The 19,422-nt window shown below is 45.6% G+C and overlaps 1 protein-coding gene across 3 annotated transcripts in view; it reads right to left on the bottom strand.

The window, feature by feature from the left end:
- LOC142310214 (vasoactive intestinal polypeptide receptor 1-like) overlaps positions 1-19,422 on the bottom strand; it is a 281,055-nt gene that overhangs the window by 201,742 nt on the left and 59,891 nt on the right. For all 3 annotated transcript variants that reach the window (XM_075347700.1, XM_075347701.1, XM_075347702.1), the window contains exon 3: positions 7,656-7,763. In XM_075347700.1, coding sequence (XP_075203815.1) covers positions 7,656-7,763 — 108 coding nt within the window. The remainder of the gene's footprint in view (positions 1-7,655; positions 7,764-19,422) is intronic.

The following is a 19,422-nucleotide window of genomic DNA, read 5'->3' as shown; positions in this document are numbered from 1 at the left end:
GCACAAGCAGGACTGTTAGGACAGGAGCTGGTCTTAACCGTTCTGCGTTACCAACTGTGGTGGTGGCCTGCATCCACCACCCTATCCCTGCCTACCTCTGGCCTAAAGCCGCAATGGGTTCAACACATGGAGGTGTGCTCTTTCGGAGCATAATAGAAGACTGTGCACCTCCTTGTTGGCTCCAGCCCCTTTGATAACCTGGGTCCGCCCCAAACCATGGTGAACCACAATGCACCTCCTATAGACAAAAGTAGAGTGACACGTCATGAGTGGCATAACTAGCGTCCTATTTGGAAACGCAACTTCAATGATGACCTCATGGCTGCCATGACCCAAACACCTCACCAGTCATCGTCTGACCATCAATAATGCGATGACAAGTCATAGGTGTGGGCCTCTGCAAGCCATTTGGGAGGACACCTGATGCCCTGTGGTCTATATGGGACCCCCACATCAGGGCCAGGGCCAAAGAGTTCATTACCGGACCTAGTCTCTGATGCAGGAAGTGCCTGAGCATGCTCAGTAGCATGAAATACAGTCTCTGAAAAAAGACTATCAGCTTTAGCATGGTGTCTAGGCACAAAACAGGACTTAGACCCGGCACGGAATGCAAGCACCTGTGCAAAGAGGCTTTTCACACTTAGTGTGGGAGCATGCGCTGTATCCCGAAATGAAGACTTAGCGTCAGGAATGGCACAGTCAGGCTGAGCATACTCACTAGGCGAAACACTGTAATTATGCTGCAGCTGGGGTACATCGGCACACGCATGCGCACTTGCTGCCTCTCCACACTTAGACGTGGAGGGGAAATTTGTCTTGGAGATGCTGTCTATGAACAGAAGGAAAAGCTAAAGGAAGCCTGACTTTCTATCCCTCCGAATTATGAAATGCAGCAATGAATTCCATGAGTTTGCTATAACATTAGCGTAGCAAAATGTGCATGAGGGTGTGATGTAGAGGTGCTAGAAATAGCTTGTCACCAGTGGGGCACTAATGGAATACAACAGCCAGTTCTATGATGCCACAAAATGGCAGTATTTTGTGCTATCATTATAGCTTATTAAAAACAGAGCACGAGGTTGTCATGCAGACGTGCTGCACATAGATTTGCAGTAGTGTGAATAGACAAAAGTACAATAGCCACGTTTAGGATACAACTAGGTACACTGTGTGTTTGCTAGTATAATGGCTGAGTTTAAAAAAGTTTGAGTGTGCAATGCAGGCAGACGTGCTGCAAATAACGTTCCAATACTGTGAATTGACAAAAGTCCAATAGCCACGTTTAGGATACAACTAGGTACAGTGAGTGTTTGCTAGTATAATGGCTGAGTTTAAAAAAGTTAGAGTGTGCAATGCAGGCAGACGTGCTGCAAATAACGTTCCAATACTGTGAATAGACAAAAGTACAAAAGCCACGTTTAGGATACAACTAGGTACACTGTGTGTTTGCTAGTATAATGGCTGAGTTTAAAAAAGTTAGAGTGTGCAATGCAGGCAGACGTGCTGCAAATAACGTTCCAATACTGTGAATTGACAAAAGTACAATAGCCACGTTTAGGATACAACTAGGTACAGTGAGTGTTTGCTAGTATAATGGCTGAGTTTAAAAAAGTTAGAGTGTGCAATGCAGGCAGACGTGCTGCAAATAACGTTCCAATACTGTGAATTGACAAAAGTCCAATAGCCACGTTTAGGATACAACTAGGTACAGTGAGTGTTTGCTAGTATAATGGCTGAGTTTAAAAAAGTTAGAGTGTGCAATGCAGGCAGACGTGCTGCAAATAACGTTCCAATACTGTGAATAGACAAAAGTACAAAAGCCACGTTTAGGATACAACTAGGTACACAGAAAAGCCCGGACGCCTGCCCTGAAGGGGCTCAAGGGAGGGCAACATGACTGAGGAGGGATGCTAGGCCGGAGGGTTAGCAAGGGGTTAAGGTGTAGGGCATTTTGTGCGGGAAAAGTGGGAGGTGGAGTTATAAGGGCTGTGGGGCCATGTAATTGGTCAGCGTGTTGTCAGTGGTAAGTGAGTATATATAGGGCAAAATATGTGGTGGGAGGTCATTCGCTACCTGGAAGACGTCCGGAATTGTCCCGCCCACCCGCCCATTTTCAAGAATTCTGGAGATCGACATGGAGAGACGAAGAGGATTGACCTTGTCGGAGAAGTCGGCGGAAAGGAGGGGGGTATTTGAAGTCGGTGGATTGCACAAAGAGCGGGGGGGAACCCAGTGCAGGAGCGGGTTACCCCTGGTGGTGCAATGGTATAGTTGGTGGGTCCCTGCTGTGCTCGGTCACAGCGGGACATGTTAACGTGGGACCCTGCTGTGCTGGGTCACAGCAGGGCATGTTAATGTGCTGGGTGTCCTCGAGCCGGTGTGGTGCGGCTGAGGGCACATGGTGGAGCAACACTCGGCTGGGTGTCCTCGAGCCGGTGTGGTGCGGCTGAGGGCACATGGTGGAGCTGGTGTTGCAATCATGTACAACGGGACTCTTCACTTACCCCCCCTCCTTTGCTTGTGGTTGATGTTTTATGGAGTTATTACTATATTTATGAATAAAATGTTATTGATTATTTTGGTGATAATAAACGAGGCTGCTGTGGCCTTTTACATCCAACGTCACGCAGTCTGTGTCTTATTTTGGTTGAGAGGCGGTAAAAGGTGGATAGCTGGTTTGGGTCAGTACGGTAAGATAGGGCCGACAGTCAGACTTTCCTAAGTCATGTGTGTTTGCTAGTATAATGGCTGAGTTTAAAAAAGTTAGAGTGTGCAATGCAGGCAGACATGCTGCAAATAACGTTCCAATACTGTGAATAGACAAAAGTACAAAAGCCACGTTTACGATACAACTAGGTACACTGTGTGTTTGCTAGTATAATGGCTGAGTTTAAAAAAGTTAGAGTGTGCAATGCAGGCAGACGTGCTGCAAATAACGTTCCAATACTGTGAATTGACAAAAGTACAATAGCCACGTATAGGATGCAACTAGGTACACTGAGTGTTTGCTAGTATAATGGCTTAGTAACAATGAGTTGTAGTGTGCAATGCAGGCAGACGTGCTCTGCAAATGTCTTTGCACTAGTGGGACTATAGCAAAGTCCAATAGCCACGTTTAGGATGCCACTAGGTACACTGAGTGTTTGCTAGTATAATGGCTTAGTAACAATGAGTTGTAGTGTGCAATGCAGGCAGACGTGCTCTGCAAATGTCTTTGCACTAGTGGGACTATAGCAAAGTCCAATAGCCACGTTTAGGATGCCACTAGGTACACTGAGTGTTTGCTAGTAAAATTGCTTAGTTTAAAAAAGTTGGAGTGTGCAATGCAGGCAGATGTGCTCTGCTAATGTCTTTGCACTAGTGGGACTATAGCAAAGTCCAATAGCCACTTTTAGGATGCCACTAGGTACACTGAGTGTTTGCTAGTAAAATTGCTTAGTTTAAAAAAGTTGGAGTGTGCAATGCAGGCAGATGTGCTCTGCAAATGTCTTTGCACTAGTGGGACTATAGCAAAGTCCAATAGCCACGTATAGGATGCCACTAGGTACACTGAGTGTTTGCTAGTAAAATTGCTTAGTTTAAAAAAGTTGTAGTGTGCAATGCAGGCAGACGTGCTCTGCAAATGTCTTTGCACTAGTGGGACTATAGCAAAGTCCAATAGCCACAGATAGGATGCCACTAGGTACACTGAGTGTTTGCTAGTATAATGGCTTAGTTAGAATGAGTTGGAGTGTGCAGAGGAAAAGAGGGTACAGTGGCAGGATTGTGGGTATGGGTAGAGGAATGGAAGCCTGCCTTTCTATTCCCTCCTAATGGTGAAATGCAGGGAGGAAATCCCTGACCTGGGCTACACAGACGCTGTTGCTGTTTGCAGGACCTGTCACCTATGGCTCTCTGACCCTGCCGCTTTGAGCCCTTAAAAGGACTGCTAGAAAGTGCTCTCCCTAAGCTGTCTAACGCTGTGTATGCAGCGCATACAGCTGTATCGGCTATAGGACTCAGGAGGACGGAGCTGCGACACTGATGTCTGACACCAAAGACGCAGAAGGCAGATAATGGCGTTCGTGAAGAAAATGTCCGGTTTTATAATGCAGGGACATGTGACATGCAGATCCTATCACACATGCCGTTGCTTCTCTGGCTCAAAGTCCACTTAGCTGTGTGTGTGTCTGTGATTGGCTGACATGCTGGCCCGCCCCACAAGACGCGCGCGCTTAGGGAAGGAAGACAAGGAAAAAAAAAAAAAAATGGCGATCGCCATTATAGAAACAGCAGTGATCTGAAGGCGCTGTTCACGCACACTATACACTGAAATGTGATAATAGTTTGATTCACAGAGTGACTTACACTATTACAGCAGAAACCAAGCTATGATTTAGCTGTTTTTTGGCTGCTAGAACCGTTCTCGAACGTTTCTAGAACTATCGAGCTTTTGCAAAAAGCTCGAGTTCTAGTTCGATCTAGAACATGCCCCAAAATCACTCGAGCCTAGAACTGGAGAACCACGAACCACGAACCGCGCTCAACTCTATTTGGCAGGCCCTGTCTTCAAAGTAGGAAATAAGGTTTGATTATCTTCCAAAATATTAAACTGAAGGTGCCAGCAACGAAGTTTGGTACTAAAATTATTGGCCTGAATGAGATTCTGGAGGTGGTCAATCCGGTTGGCTTTAGATTTAAACTCCCCCAGCCTCTTCATACCTTTAATGTTTCTCACAGATCCCTGTTAAACAAATTCGTCCCTTCAGTGTTGTCACCCTTGTCTTCACCTTCTCCTGTGTCTGTTGATGGGGGTTTAGAGTACGAGGTGCAGAGGATCGTGGATTCTTGGAGTCAGAAATTCTCTCCAATATTTGGTTCATTGGAAGGGTTACGGACCTAAGGAGAGATCCTGGGTTCCAGCTCATTCTGTGAAGACCGATCGTTTGGTCGGGGCCTTCCTGGGAAACTTGAGAGTCCAGTGAACTCCCTAGAAAAAGAGGTACTGTCCTGATTCCTTCTCTCAGGGCATCATGGACGCAATGATTGACTCTTTGCTCTACTATGGAATCAGAGTTTGCTGAGCTGTCAAGTTTGGTAGGTGACAGCTTTTTCATCCAATCTGATACCGGGAGGTGCTTGGTTTCTTTAGGTGTTCTGTTTCTGTGATTGCCGAGCTATTTAACTGAGCAGTTAATCCCAGAACAGTACCAGTTGTAGCATTCTGCTCAGTGGTGCTTCTTGGCCTAGTATATCTGCGCTCTGTTTTTTTTATATTTTGCTGCCAGACCTTGGACCTCACCTGACCTTCCATTTATCTTGTGCCTTTGCTCTGATCCGCTATACTACATGTATTCTGACTACAAACCATGACATGACTATACCTCTGTCTATCCCCAGAAATCTTGACATGCTTTAATGGTATCTGCCTCACAAATTGTCCGCGTAGTGACTAGCGTCACAGACTACTTTACGAGGGTCATCGCAATTAAGTACCCGTGGAAAGAAAAAATCATGACTTAACATCATGACCCTTAGTATTACCCTTTTTCCATTCTTTTTATTCATACTCTAGGGATTCTCGCTTTCTGGCAGTGGCACATGCAAGCACAAAGTCTTTATGGAAAAGAGGAACATTTATTATAGTTCATAAACTTTCAGCAAATAAGCAAAAAACAGACTTTTCTGGCCCAAACGTAAAAAATAAACAAAACAGTCCATAGAGCAGATACGGATTAACAGAGTGGGCAAAGTTAAATCCAAACTTAGCATACCTCTGGCAAAGATTGACCAGTATAACCACTTTCACATACAGACCACATCTGAGGAAGCACTGCTGAACTGAATTAAATAAGCCATTCCAAGACCTGGAAAGGGAAGTAACGCAGCAACAGATCCCACTCAGATCTTTTAAGCCATTCCAAGACCTGGAAAGGGAAGTAACGCAGCAACAGATCCCACTCAGATCCTTCAGCTGCTCCCGGAAAATCCGGGACCATTAGAAGAAAAAACTTTTCAGCAGTATCTCTACTGGAGTCTGCTTTCCGAGATTCACATCACCGAGGCTAGGCACTTCGGTCATACATACACTCCATCCAGAACTTGTCCGGCTGCAACCTTACAATTTATACATGAATCCAAGAAAGTAATGTTTGAAGAAGGAATAGGACAGTAAATTTGGTACATTGGGTTGAAGAATTCTAAACTAGGTTAGAATTTAGATCAGGAATAGAAAATGTTCTGACAAGTCACAAATCACCAAATTTTTCTACTTCTGCATAAGCGTAACAATGTTTTGAACTTTTAACTTTCAGATTTCAGATCTTACCATTCACTACAGCTTTAAAAGTTAGACTACCTTTATTTTATACATAAATTTAAGTTGCAACTATTTAGCATATGATTAGTTATGCAGATTCTTGTCATATCAAAGCATTGTTACTGTTTTGCTCCTAAAAATCAAAATTGTAATTTTTATTATTCTGTTAGTATTTTGTAAAACCACCTTTGATTTTCAACACTGCCTGAATCATTCTGGGCACTGCCTCGATCAGATTGAGCAAGCATGTCTAGAACAAAATCTGATCCCAAGTCTCTTCTACACGGTCCCAATGTTGGTGCATACTGGTCGACTCACTTGGGTATGTATACAGCTTTTACTTCAACTCTACCCACAAGTGATCAATTGGGTTGAGGTCTGGAGACTGTGGGGGCCAATCCACTATTATGGAGTATACGAGACTTCACTGTTGTGTTTGTCGTGCAAGAACTGATAGCCCTTCTGATGAGCCGACTTGTTGACTACGATATTTTGCCTGGACATCCACCTCTTGACTTTTGAATTAACGAATGGTCTTCATTTAGTATTCTTCCAACAACTGTCATGGGACTCACATGATGCAGTTTGTCAATTTTCTTGGCAGAGAGACTGATATTTATGAGTTGGATGGTGCTCTTAACTGTCCTTGAGAAGTCTTCTTCATGGCTCCTCGATTCAAACTAATAACCTTTTGCTTGAGAATCAACCTAGTAATACATTGAGCTATTAGGGAATGTGAGAACAGGTTGTAATTTGTAGTATACAGGAACAAAAATATTTTTAAACCACCTGGAGCAAAACAGTAACAATGCAATGACATGACAAGAATTTACATATTTAATTATATTCTAAATAGTTGTATGTCAATTTATGTATGAGATAGCCAAGATGATTGTCTATAAAATGAAGGTAGTCTCATGCTCAAAGCTGTAGTGGATGGTGAGATATGGAGCCTGAAAGTCAAAAGTTCAAAACATTATTACCCTTTTGCTCATTAGTGTACATTGCTACTTGTAATCTCTATTTTGTACAATCAACACTCATAATGCATTTACTTAGATTTTATTGCAATTACATTTGATAAATGGAACTATGGGGTGAATTTGTTCCCATAGGAAGAAAAATAAGTCAACATAAGAGCCTAAGCTCTTAATTACAACATTTTACACTATTTAAAAAAAACAACACAAAAAAACCACATTCTTAGGACTTCATGTACAGGAGCTCCAGCATTGGATGTGTGATTGTCCCCAGGTCTTGTATATAGTACCATAAGTTAGAAAAATGTGAAACCAGGAATGAAAAACAGACAAGAGAACAATGATAATTGAATTTAGGCAAGAAATGGACCACCTACCTTTTGTCTTCAGAAATATCTGAAGACTTTCAGGACAATAGACAGTTGCAGTCTCTCCTAATGAAGCTGCATTCCAACAATTAACACCATCCCACTCAGTCGGACATCCTGAGAAAGAAAAAAGTTTGTATTTGATAAGTCAGTCATGGTATTTTTCTCTATAGAAGGTTTCCAAATTTCACAAATTGTACAATGCCAATACTTGTAAAACAAAAGAATGCAATGATTTGATTTCTTATAGTGATATTTTATTCATAAAAGAACATAGAACACATTTCAGATGTTGAAAGTTGGATGTTAAAAAACAAAAAGCGATTTTGAATTAGATGACAGCAACACATCTCAAAATCTTATGAAAGTGTTAACAAAAGGCTTGAAAATAAAGGGTACTAAGAAAAACAATTGGAGGGGTAATTTTCCATTAAGTCACATGACTGTATAAAAATCGCATGTTAGAGAGAAAGAGTCTTTCAGGTACCAACAGGGCAGGGCAGACAGGAACCAGGCACAAGCAGGACAAGACGGACAAAGGGACCTGACAACTAACTGGCTAGGGAACAAAACCACTAACTAACTGAACACATGGATCAGGCACCTCCCCTAGTGGGAGAGTGTCTTAAATACCCAGTGCCTCTCAGCAATAGGCTAAAAGGCACTACCAGGGAATGACACCCTGGCTCTTTAAGAGAAGCCCTATGAGCACTCCAGGAGAACCTATGCAGTGCGCACAAGCCCTGGGAAGGGGAAGCACCCATGTGGAGGACCGTAGAGACACCAGATAGCGTGGTGAGAGCCGGCCGCGGTGGTGAGTAAAGCTGGGGTCATACTAAACGACAGCGACAACGACGTCGCTGTTACGTCACCATTTTCTGTGACGTAGCAGCGACCTTGTAAGTCGCTGTTATGATCGCTGCTTAGCTGTCAAACACAGCGACGCAGCAGCGATCATAACGTCGCTACATGTGCAGAGAGCAGGGAGCCGCGCACACTGCGCTGGCTCCTTGCTCTCCTAGCTACAGTACACATCGGGTTAATTAACCCGATGTGTACTGCAGCTACATGTCACAGTGCAGAGAGCAGGGAGCCGCGCACACTGCTTAGCGCTGGCTCCTTGCTCTCCTAGCTACAGTACACATAGGGTTAATTACCCAATGCGTACTGCAGCTACATGTGCACAGAGCAGGAGCCGGCACTAGCAGCAAGAGCGGCGGAGGCTGGTAACGAAGGTAAATATCGGGTAACCAGGGAAAGGTCTTCCCTTGGTTACCCAATGTTTACAGTGGTTACAGCTTTCCGCAGCTGACAGACGCCGGCTCCTGCTCCCTGCTCGCTTCATTTCGTCGCTCTCTCGCTGTCAAACACAGCGATGTGTGCTTCACAGCGGGAGAGCGACGACGAAAAAATGAAGCAGGACATTCAGCAACGAGCAACGACCTCACAGCAGGGGCCAGCTCGTTGCTGGATGTCACACACAGCGACAGCGACGGGACGTCGCTGCAACGTCACAAAAAATGGTGACGTAGCAGCGACGTCGTTGTCGTCGTCGCTGTGTGTGACACCACCTTTAGTGCGCTTCCCTGCGGGGAGGAGAGGGAGGGGTGCAGGAACACCAGCGCTACAACAATAAGATATTCAGAAGTAAAACAAGAGCAGAAAGGAAGTGCAAAACAACAGGGGTACACTCCACAACCAAACCAGGCAGAAGCATCACTAAACACAACTTTCACTAGAGAGAGTCTTAGACAACACCACACAGATCAACACAGAATAAACTATAATTGGCATGGGTACAAGGATGCCAACAGTATAAATATGAGGGGAGCAGATGTGATAGGTCTCCCCACAACATTATTGTTGTTATTATTATTATTTATTATTATAGCGCCATTTATTCTATGGTGCTTTACATGTGAAGAGGGGTATACATAGTAGGGACAAGTACAATGATCATAAACAAAACAAGGCACAGACTGGTACATAGTTAAGAAGGAGTGGGGAGTGGACCCAACACCACAATCCAGTTCATTAAAATATCAAAATTTATTAGATATTTAAAATCGAACGGATCCAAAACTTAAGAGAACACGCATAAGGGCACCTTACGCGTTTCAGACAATAATAAAAACAAGTCCTTAATCATAGGTGATTGGTACAGGAGGGGAGAGGACCCCGCCCGCGAGAACTCAGTCTACAAGGGATGGGTGAGGATACAGTAGGTGAGGGTAGAGATAGTCGTGCGGTGCTATAGTGAACTGAGGGTTACGACAGGTTGAAGGCTTGTCGGAAGAGGTGAATATTCAGGTTCCTTCTGAAGCTTATCAAGGTAGGCGAGAATCTGATATGTTGTGGCAGAGAATTCCAGAGTATGGGGGATGCACTGGAGAAATCTTGAATGTGGTGGTGGGAAGAGGAGATGAGAGTGGAGTAGAGAAGGAGATCTTGTGAGGATCGCAGGTTACGTGCGGGTAAGTACCGGGTGACGAGGTTATAGAGGTTAAGGAAAAGACAGGTTGTGGATGGCTTTGTAGGTCATGGTTAGGGTTTTGAACTGTAGTCATTGGGCAATGGTAAGCCAGTGAAGAGATTGGCAGAAAGGAGAGGTCGGGGAGTAGCGGGAAGACAGGTTGGTTAGTCGGATGACATACTTTAGAATTGATTGTAGGGGTGCAAGAATGTTAGAAGGGGGGCACAGAGCAGGAGGTTGCAATAATACAGGCAAGAGATAATAAGGGCATGTACTAGGGTTTTTGCCGCTTTTTGGGAAAGGAATGTACAAATCTGGGCAATATTTTTGAAAGAAAAAGCAGAGTCTAGAGTTTCTGCCAGGCAGCAAGCATGTGGGACTGGGGAGAGTGAGCATCCATTGACTTTGATGGATAGGTCAGGATTGAGTGAGGAGGAGAAAAGATAATGAATTCTGTTTTTTGTCCATGTTCAGTTTTAGAAATCGAGCATAGAAAAAGGATGAAATAGCAGACAGACATTGTGGGATTCTGGTTAGTAAGGAGGTGATGTCAGGTCCAGAGAGGTAGATCTGCGTATCATCAGCGTAGAGGTGATACTGAAAGCCATGGGACTCTATGAGCTGTCCCAGGCCGAAGGTGTAGATGGAGAACAGCAGTGGTCCAAGAACTGAACCTTGAGGGACACTGACAGATAGGAGCGAAATGAGGAAGTGGTGTGAGAGTAGGAGACGCTGAAAGTTTGGTCGGTTAGATACGAGGAGATCCAAGATAGCGCCAAGTCTGTGATGCCCAGAGACGAGAGACTCTGTAGTAGGAGGGAGTGGTCTACTGTGTCAAAGGCAGAGGACAGGTCCAGGATGAGGAGGACAGAGTAGTGTCATTTGGCTTTGGCGGTTAGTAGGTCATTGGTGACTTTAAGGGGTACTTTGCACGCTGCGACATCGCTAGCATCGGCTAGCGATGCCGAGCGCGATAGAACCCGCCCCGTCGCACATGCGATATCTTGTGATAGCTGCCGTAGCAAACATTATCGCTACGGCAGCTTCACACGCACTTATCTGCCCTGCGACGTCGCTCTGGCCAGCGACCCGCCTCCTTCCTAAGGGGGCGGGTCGTGCGGCGTCACAGCGACATCACACAGCAGGCGGCCAATAGAAGCGGAGGGGCGGAGATGAGCAGGACGTAAACATCCCGCCCACCTCCTTTCTTCCGCACAGCCGCTGGAGGCAGGTAAGGAGATGTTCCTCGCTTCTGCAGCTTCACACACAGCGATGTGTGCTGCCGCAGGAACGAGGAACAACATCGTATCTCCTATTGGTGCGACATTATGAAAATGTCCGACGCTACACAGATCACTGATTTTCGACGCTTTTGCGATTGTTTACGCATCTAGGCTTTACACGTTGCGATGTCGTTACAGGCACCGGATGTGCATCACTTTCAATTTGACCCCAACAATATCGCAGTAGTGATGTCGCAACGTGCAAAGTACCCCTAACATATGATTAAAGGAGCAAACAAACTACCAGAGATTAACGCTTGCTGGTATGCCCATGAATCAGCACACAGCAGGTCGATGCCAGAGTCTGTCTGTGTTGATCCCAGACATCAGAAAAACCATCAGGCAGAGTATCAGAATCTGCAATTTGAGTCCAATGCCACTATGACAGATGGATAAGTTTATGCAAATGTCTGTTTGACAATAATATCATCAAACAATTCAGAAATTCTGGAGAAATCCATGTGCACAAGGGACAAGTCCGACAGTCATTCTTGGATGCTCATAAACTATGGCCATTCAGGCAACATTGCATTAAAAACAGGCATGATTCAGTCATGCAAATCACTGCATATGCTCAGGAATACTTCAAGAATCATTGTCTGCGCAAGCAGCTGCCTGGAATGGGAAATAATTGTGAGAGAATATATTCCAGTTTGTTCCTGGGATATTCCTGTTGTCTCATAACTTCTCTTCACCTTAGTGATCAAATAACACTGTGGGGCAGAGAAGTTTTACATTTCTTTGTTTGTTACACTATTTAAATACGAGCTATGCATTAATAAACCAGAAATCCTTCTTAGCACACTATGTTAAAGGAAAGGTGTCGTCCAAAAAAAAAAAAACTCAATAACTGAAAAAATGTAAAGTATTAATGTTTTGCTTAAATATTCTTATTTGTTTTTAATCGTGCAAAATATGAAAGGAAATTAAAAGTTTGATATCTTCCACTCGTAAACACTAGGGGGAGCAGCTGCTGAAATCCTACAGAAATCCTACTGTAGAACTAGCTCACATTACAGCTGCAGTAAAAGTGGGCAGGATCTCGTCTCCTGTGTGTGATGTCACAGCCCCCCCCCCCTCCCAATCTGTGTGTTTCCAAAGGATAAGGGAAGATGAAGTTTAGGGACACATTTCAGAGCCATTTTGTTGGTGACCACAAATGTCTAAAGTGTCACCAAGGACAGCTGCATAGTGCTCTTCACATAGCGCTCTGCACGCCCCGATCCAGCAATGCTCTGCCGCATGCACGCCCATCCATAATGTTCTGCCACATACACGCCCGCAATGCTCTGCTACACGTACGCACACAGTGTGTGTGTACGGTGTGTATATACTGTGTGTGACCGAGCACCCAGCATGAGGCAGCGGAGCCAGTGTGTGTATATAATATATACTGTGTGTACTCTGTGTATATACTGTCTGTGTGACCGAGCAGCATGAGGGTAGAGGAGCCAGTGTGTGTATATACTATATACTGTGTGTACAGTGTGTATATACTGTGTGTGTGACCAAGCAGCAAGAGGGAGGCGGAGCCAGTGTTTGTATGTAGCAGCATGGGGACAGCAATGCTCTGCCACATGCACGCAATTCTCTGCACAAATGCAATGCTCTGCACGCACGCAATGCTCTGCATGCACGCACGCAATGCTCTGCATGCACGCATGCAATGCTCTGCACGCACTCAATGCTCTGCACACACTCCTGCACGCAATGCTCTACACGGATGCATGCTTGCACGCAATGCTTTGCCACATGCACGCAAACCTGCACGCAATGTTCTGCACGGACGCACGCAATGCTCTGCACGCACGCAATGCTCTACATGCACGCATGTCTGCATGCAATGCTCTGCACGGACGCATGCCCGCATGTAATGCTCTGCATGAACGCTAGCACGCAATGCTCTACCACATGCATGCACGCCTGCATGCAATGCTCTGCATGCACACACGCAATGCTCTGCATGCATGCATGCATTGCTCTGCCACATTCACGCACACAATGCTTTGCATGCACACACACAATACTCTGCTACATGCACACACAATGATCTGCATGCATGGACATACACACAATGCTCTGCATGCACACACACAATAGTCTGCATGCACATGCGCACACACACACACTCAATGCTCTGCATGCACACATACATATCTCTACATGCACACACAATGGTCTGCATGCACACAGACACACACACACACAATGCTCTGCATGCACACACACATCTCTACATGCACACACACATATCTCTGCATGCACACAAAAACACACACAATACTCTGCTGCATACATACGCAATGCTCTGCATGGACACGCACACACAAACACAATGCTCTGCATGCACACACACATAGCTCTTCATGCACAAACACACAATTCTCTGCTGCATGCATGCCGCAGCGGCGCGGGGAGAGCGGGACTGGGTAGAGCAGGGGAACGGGGTGTCATTAGAGACGGTAACAGCGGGGGAGGGGCGGAGAATCGGCGCCCTGTACTCACACATCTTGGCGGTTGACAAGGGAAAGTGGAGCAGACAGCATATGCTGTGAACTCCACAATCATGGTGCTGATCTCCTTCCTCTGCTGTGATCTTGACAGCCCAGGTCACACCTCCAGGTCACAGCAGATGCCTTCTGTATGTTACAGTACAGAGTCGGAGCCCGACCACGGTCTTCTATGCCCTGGCCGCTGCCATAAAGGAAGTGAGTAACTGTCATTAATCCCAGCAAATCCAAAATAGCAGCACCCAGTGCTTCAGTAACATTAGAATTAAATAAAAACTTAATAAAAAGTGAGTTTTATTTTGTATTAAAAATACTTGATTTCATGATCACTATTATTAATACAAAATAAAAAAAAAAACGGCACCTTCATAGTGTTTTCTGATTTCCCAAGATCTCATAAACATATTTGGACTTCAAAAGGCATAGAACAGAGTGGATTATACTCACAGAAATTTTTGGCACTCGAACAGGAACAAGACCCATGTTATACCATCCAAACCTTAACTGACCATGGATTCTCCAGTAAAAAGTGAAAGCTAAAAATGTAGTTCCTCCATTCAGGGTGAGCTATTTTTCATTAGTCTGATCCAAGAACTGAAGAGATACCAATGTCTTTGTGAACTGTGTGAAAATGATGGGATTAGTGTGTAAGTGTGAAATATAGTGGTACTCATACTTGGAAGACTTCTAGTGTTGCTGTATCTTATTTGGCTGCTGAGAAAGATGATCTCAACAGAAGGGGTGTCGGGTAAGTGGTGTTATATAGGGTTTGAATGTCTTGGTATATATCTATGTGCCGCCCCCGTGCCAGCAGCCGAGCTGCTCGAATCCGGGTTCTTAGTGGCTCGAGGGTCTCCGTACCCGGGGGTCATGCGGCCACTCAAATGAAGGGGGTTATTTACAAGGGATATATATAGAGTTCGTGACACCACCCATGGTATGTAGTAATTAAGAGTACCACTGCTGCAGTTGGGAGTACCCGGGGATGATGGAATGGGGCAGCCAGGTGTTAGAACCCTCCACGGGTAGGGGGAATACCCCGGGAATTAGTGCTTGGAGGAGAATGCCGTTGAGTGCAAGGGGGGTCACTTTGGTACTCACTCAGTCCATTAAGCAGACACCGACAACTGGTAAAACAAGTCTCTGGACACCGCTGCCGCTGAGGTGAGCTAGTTTGGGTCCCATCCCCAATGGTGCTGCCTGGTGATCCGTAACCTGCCTCCTGGCACTAAGTTTACTTCTTTCTTGGTCCCGGTAGTGTGAAACTTGAGGGGTCCCGCTCCCCACTATGGCTAAGTGTGAGCGCTTGCAGTCAGGGCTCACGCTTGGGATTTTCTGGACCGTTTTTGATTGGAAAGTCCTATCCCCCTAGTTGCGCTGATGCCCTGATTTTGGAGCGGTTGTAGAATGAATCTTGAAGGCTCTGTTCTCTGTGGGTAAATTATCGGGTTGCCTGAAGCTACTCCCTGACCTAGAGTCTACGTACCCCGTCGTGTCCCAGTCCCAACCCGGTGATGGTGCAAGGCCCGCTGGTTGTCCTCCCCCACAGATCTGTGCCCCTTGCCACGATCCCCTGTGCCCAGGGGTCCAACTCCTCTAGGCCCAGACAACACTGTCTGCCACCTAGATTGTTTCCCATGAGCCCTGCTCCCGAACTCCTCTCACTTTCACTACCAGACTCTCTACTCCTTGACACTCCTCACCTTCACTCCCCAACCCCCCAGGTGGGCGACTCTATTTCACTCAAGCCGTCCACTGGTGTGTTTGGTGGGTGTGATGTAGGGTGTATCTAGGATTTGATTAGCTGATGTAGGCAACACCATATGGTTAGAGACCCAAAATCAAGAAGGAGGCGGACACTGCACGGAAGGGCAGATTGTGCAATACCCTGTGACGACCCAATAGTCACATTTCCCCTTGGTTAAACGTAGCTCGTCCTCGAGCTACAGGACATCAGAGGTTTATTTAAATTTTTTTTTTTTTTAAAACTGCAAAGATAGAAAAAAGAAAAACATTTTTATTACAGGTTTCATCCCACATTAGGGAGGCTTTTCACTTAAACGTTAGGTAACTTTTGAATTCATCATATCAACAATGGAGTGCTACCGGTTATGTTAGTAGCGGAGGCTCAACCTGCTCTGTTGCAGCCTCTTCCTGCGACAGTCCAGTCCCAATGTCCCGGATCCCATCAACCCGCCACCCAAACAACCTGACCCTCTGTATACCTATTCATGGGTCCGTGACCAGGTTAAGATCCCGGGTGTTGTAAAATAGACGACTCTGGTAGGCACAGGAGGTGCAACTATTTACAATGACACAAGTCTGTGTTGGTCACAACCAGTCCCGTGACCATGGTCCATTTTTACTACTAAACACAGGTGCAAGATACAAATAAAAGGGTCCCTACACCTGTTATACACACCATTACACCATTTAATTTTTCTTAATCAGATGACTTTCTCTATTGATTTAAACATGGTTGATTAAAACTCTTATTTTTTTGTTATGACTTTACTTTATATGAAAAATAATAAACTTTGAAAAATAATAAAAGAAAACACAGATTCACTAACAGTTTACACTTCTACAAATGACATTAGATGACCGGGTCCCGTAACCATGCTTCCTTGCGGCTACACACCACTGACACCGGTATAAACTCTTCTTCCATCATTACTTGTTTGTTAACATCTAGGGCGTACCAGCCCCGCTCTCCACAATGCCGCGTATACGTGACCATATCTTCTGGATCTAGATTTTGCTCAGGGTGTCCCCTGTGGAGGAACTGTGCCACATTCCGAGGGGACACAAACACCCCAGCGGTGAGGCCTGCCTCCCGGATGAACCCCCATCCCTGTACGGGGTCAAAACGATCCACAAGACCACGGCACCGTGGCCCTCGGACTCGGGAAGCAGCACTTCTCACCTGCTTCTTCTCTTCTCAGTTGCGGGCGGCAAGCTCCCGTCGTCGCCGGTCTCGTGTTGTCATTAGAGTTGAGCGATGCTCGAATCGAATGGTTCGCTAATTTCATGTTTTCAGTGATTTTGGGGGGTGTTCGAGTTGTTCGACGAACTCGAACGATTTGCGTAAAGTTCGGCAGTTCGAGTTACGTTCGAGAACGGTTCGATCACCAAAAGTGTGGCTTTTCACAGTAAGTATGTGCGCACGTTGCGTATCTGCATGCGTCCTGTGTACCCAGCAATCTCTCTCTCTTTCCTACTCACCGATCACGGGCTCCTCGCTGCACGGCTGTCACAAATCTTCGGCGGCTTTTCCTCTTTTGAAAATGGCTGTCGCTTCATTATTCAATCAGGTATTCCGTGCCTTCCCCGCCCACCGGCGCCCATGATTGGTTGCAGTCAGATACGCCCCCACGATGAGTGACAGCTGTCTCACTGCAACCAATCACAGCCGCTGGTGGGTAAGTCTATATAGTGCAGTAAAATAAATAAATAAATAATTAAAAAAAAAAAGCGGTCCCCCCCAATTTTGATACCAGCCAGGATAAAGCCACACGGCTGGAGGCTGGTATTGTCAGGATGGAGAGTGCCACGTTATGGGGCGCCCACCACCCTAATAATATCAGCAGGCAGCCGACCGGAATTGCTGCATCCATTAGATGCGACAGTCCCGGAACTCTACCCAGCTCATCCCGAATTGCCCTGGTGCGGTGGCAAAGGGGTAATAACGGGGTTAATCATGGCAGGCGTCTCCCCGAGATACCTTCCATGATTAACCTGTAAGTGAAAGTAAATAAACACACACAACGAAAAATCCTTTATTTGGAATAAAAGACAAAAAAACACTTCATTTACCTCTTTATTAATCCCCAAACAACAATTCAGGTCCGAAGTAATCCACACGACGCTGTCAGCTCTGCTACATGAAAATGACAGGGAGCCCCCATAGAACACCAGCGCTCTGTGTCCTCTCCACGCAGCACCTGAAGTGAGCCGCGTTGTCACCGGAGACTTCACTCTGTAATGCAGAGGTCAAGATGACCAAATCTTCCTATGTTTTTCATTAGAGGCAGTGGCTCAATGGTTAGAGCTACTGCCCAGGAAGCATTAGTTCATGATTTAAGTCCCGGCTGCCCCGGTAAAGAATTTAATTTATTTTTAATTTTAAATTATAATTATTATTTATTTATAATTATAATTTAAATTAATAATGCACTGAGGGGAGGAGCCGGACCTCAGCTGTGAGCCGCGGGCCACACCTCTAAAATCGGAGCAGTTCACGGAATGAGGCTGCATTGCTCTCTCCTCTCTCTTCTCTCTCTCTTCTCTCTCTCCTCTCTTCTCTCTCCTCTTCTCTCTCTCTTCTCTCTCCTCTCTCTCTTCTCTCTCTCCTCTCTCTCATCTCTCTCTCATCTCTCTCTCCTCTTCTCTCCTCTTATCTCCTCTTCTCCCTCTCTTCTCTCTGCTCTCTCTCTTCCCTCCTCTTCTCTCTCTCCTCTCCTTTCTCTCTCTCTTCTCTCTCCCTCTCTCTTCTCTTTTCTCTCTCTTTTCTCTCTCTTCTCTCTCTCTCAGACCTGGCGATGATCAGCTGATGCGGTCACCTGACGGAATCAGCTGACACTATAAGTCGAGCGGTGAAGCCGGCTTTTTACCGCCCGGCCGGCTAAACTATCAGCTGCTGCTGTGGGACAGGAGTCTACACAGAAGTGTGTAGTTTTTGTGGGGTTTTTTTGCACTGATGCATCAGCTGATTGTATAAAAGCTGTTTATACAATCAGCTGCTGTGTCATGTGTTTCAGGCCTTTGAACCTGACACATCATCTGATCGCTTTGCCTTCCAGCAAACCGATCAGATGATATTGGATCCGGATTGGACGGTGCAGGACCCTTGACCCAGGATTACTGCGGAGGAGGGTTCTTTATTTCAATAAAGATGTAGTCACTAATTGTGTTGTGTTTTATTTCTAATAAAAATATTTTTCTGTGTGTTGTGTTTTTTTTTATCTGTACTAGAAATTCATGGTGGACATGTCTAATATTGGAGTGACACCATGAATTTCCAGCTTAGGGCCAGTTGATAATATACAGCTAGCACTAACCCCATTATTACCCAGCGAGCCACCCGTCACCAGGACAGCTGGAAGAGTTGGATACAGCGCCAGAAGATGGCGCTTTTATGAAAGTGCCATTTTCTGGAGCGGCTGCGGACTGCAATTCGCAGCAGGGGTGCCCAGAACGTTTGAGCACCCTGCGCTGCGGATTCCAATCCCCAGCTGCCTAGTTGTACCTGGCTGGACACAAAAATTGGGCAAAGCCCACGTCATTTTTTTTTTTAATTATTTCATGAAATTTATGAAATAATTAAAAAAAAAGGGCTTCCCTATATTTTTGGTTCCCAGCCGGGTACAAATAGGCTAGCATACAAAAACATGGTGAAGCCCACGTAATTTTTGGGGGGGGGCAAAAAACTCCTGCATACAGTCCTGGATGGAGTATATTGAGCCTTGTAGTTCTGCAGCTGCTGTCTGCTGTCTGTCTGTATGGAGGAG

This window comes from Anomaloglossus baeobatrachus, chromosome 5 (genome assembly GCF_048569485.1).
Source record: "Anomaloglossus baeobatrachus isolate aAnoBae1 chromosome 5, aAnoBae1.hap1, whole genome shotgun sequence".
Taxonomy (NCBI): Eukaryota; Metazoa; Chordata; class Amphibia; order Anura; family Aromobatidae; genus Anomaloglossus; species Anomaloglossus baeobatrachus.
This window is presented reverse-complemented; position numbering and strand designations above follow the sequence as displayed.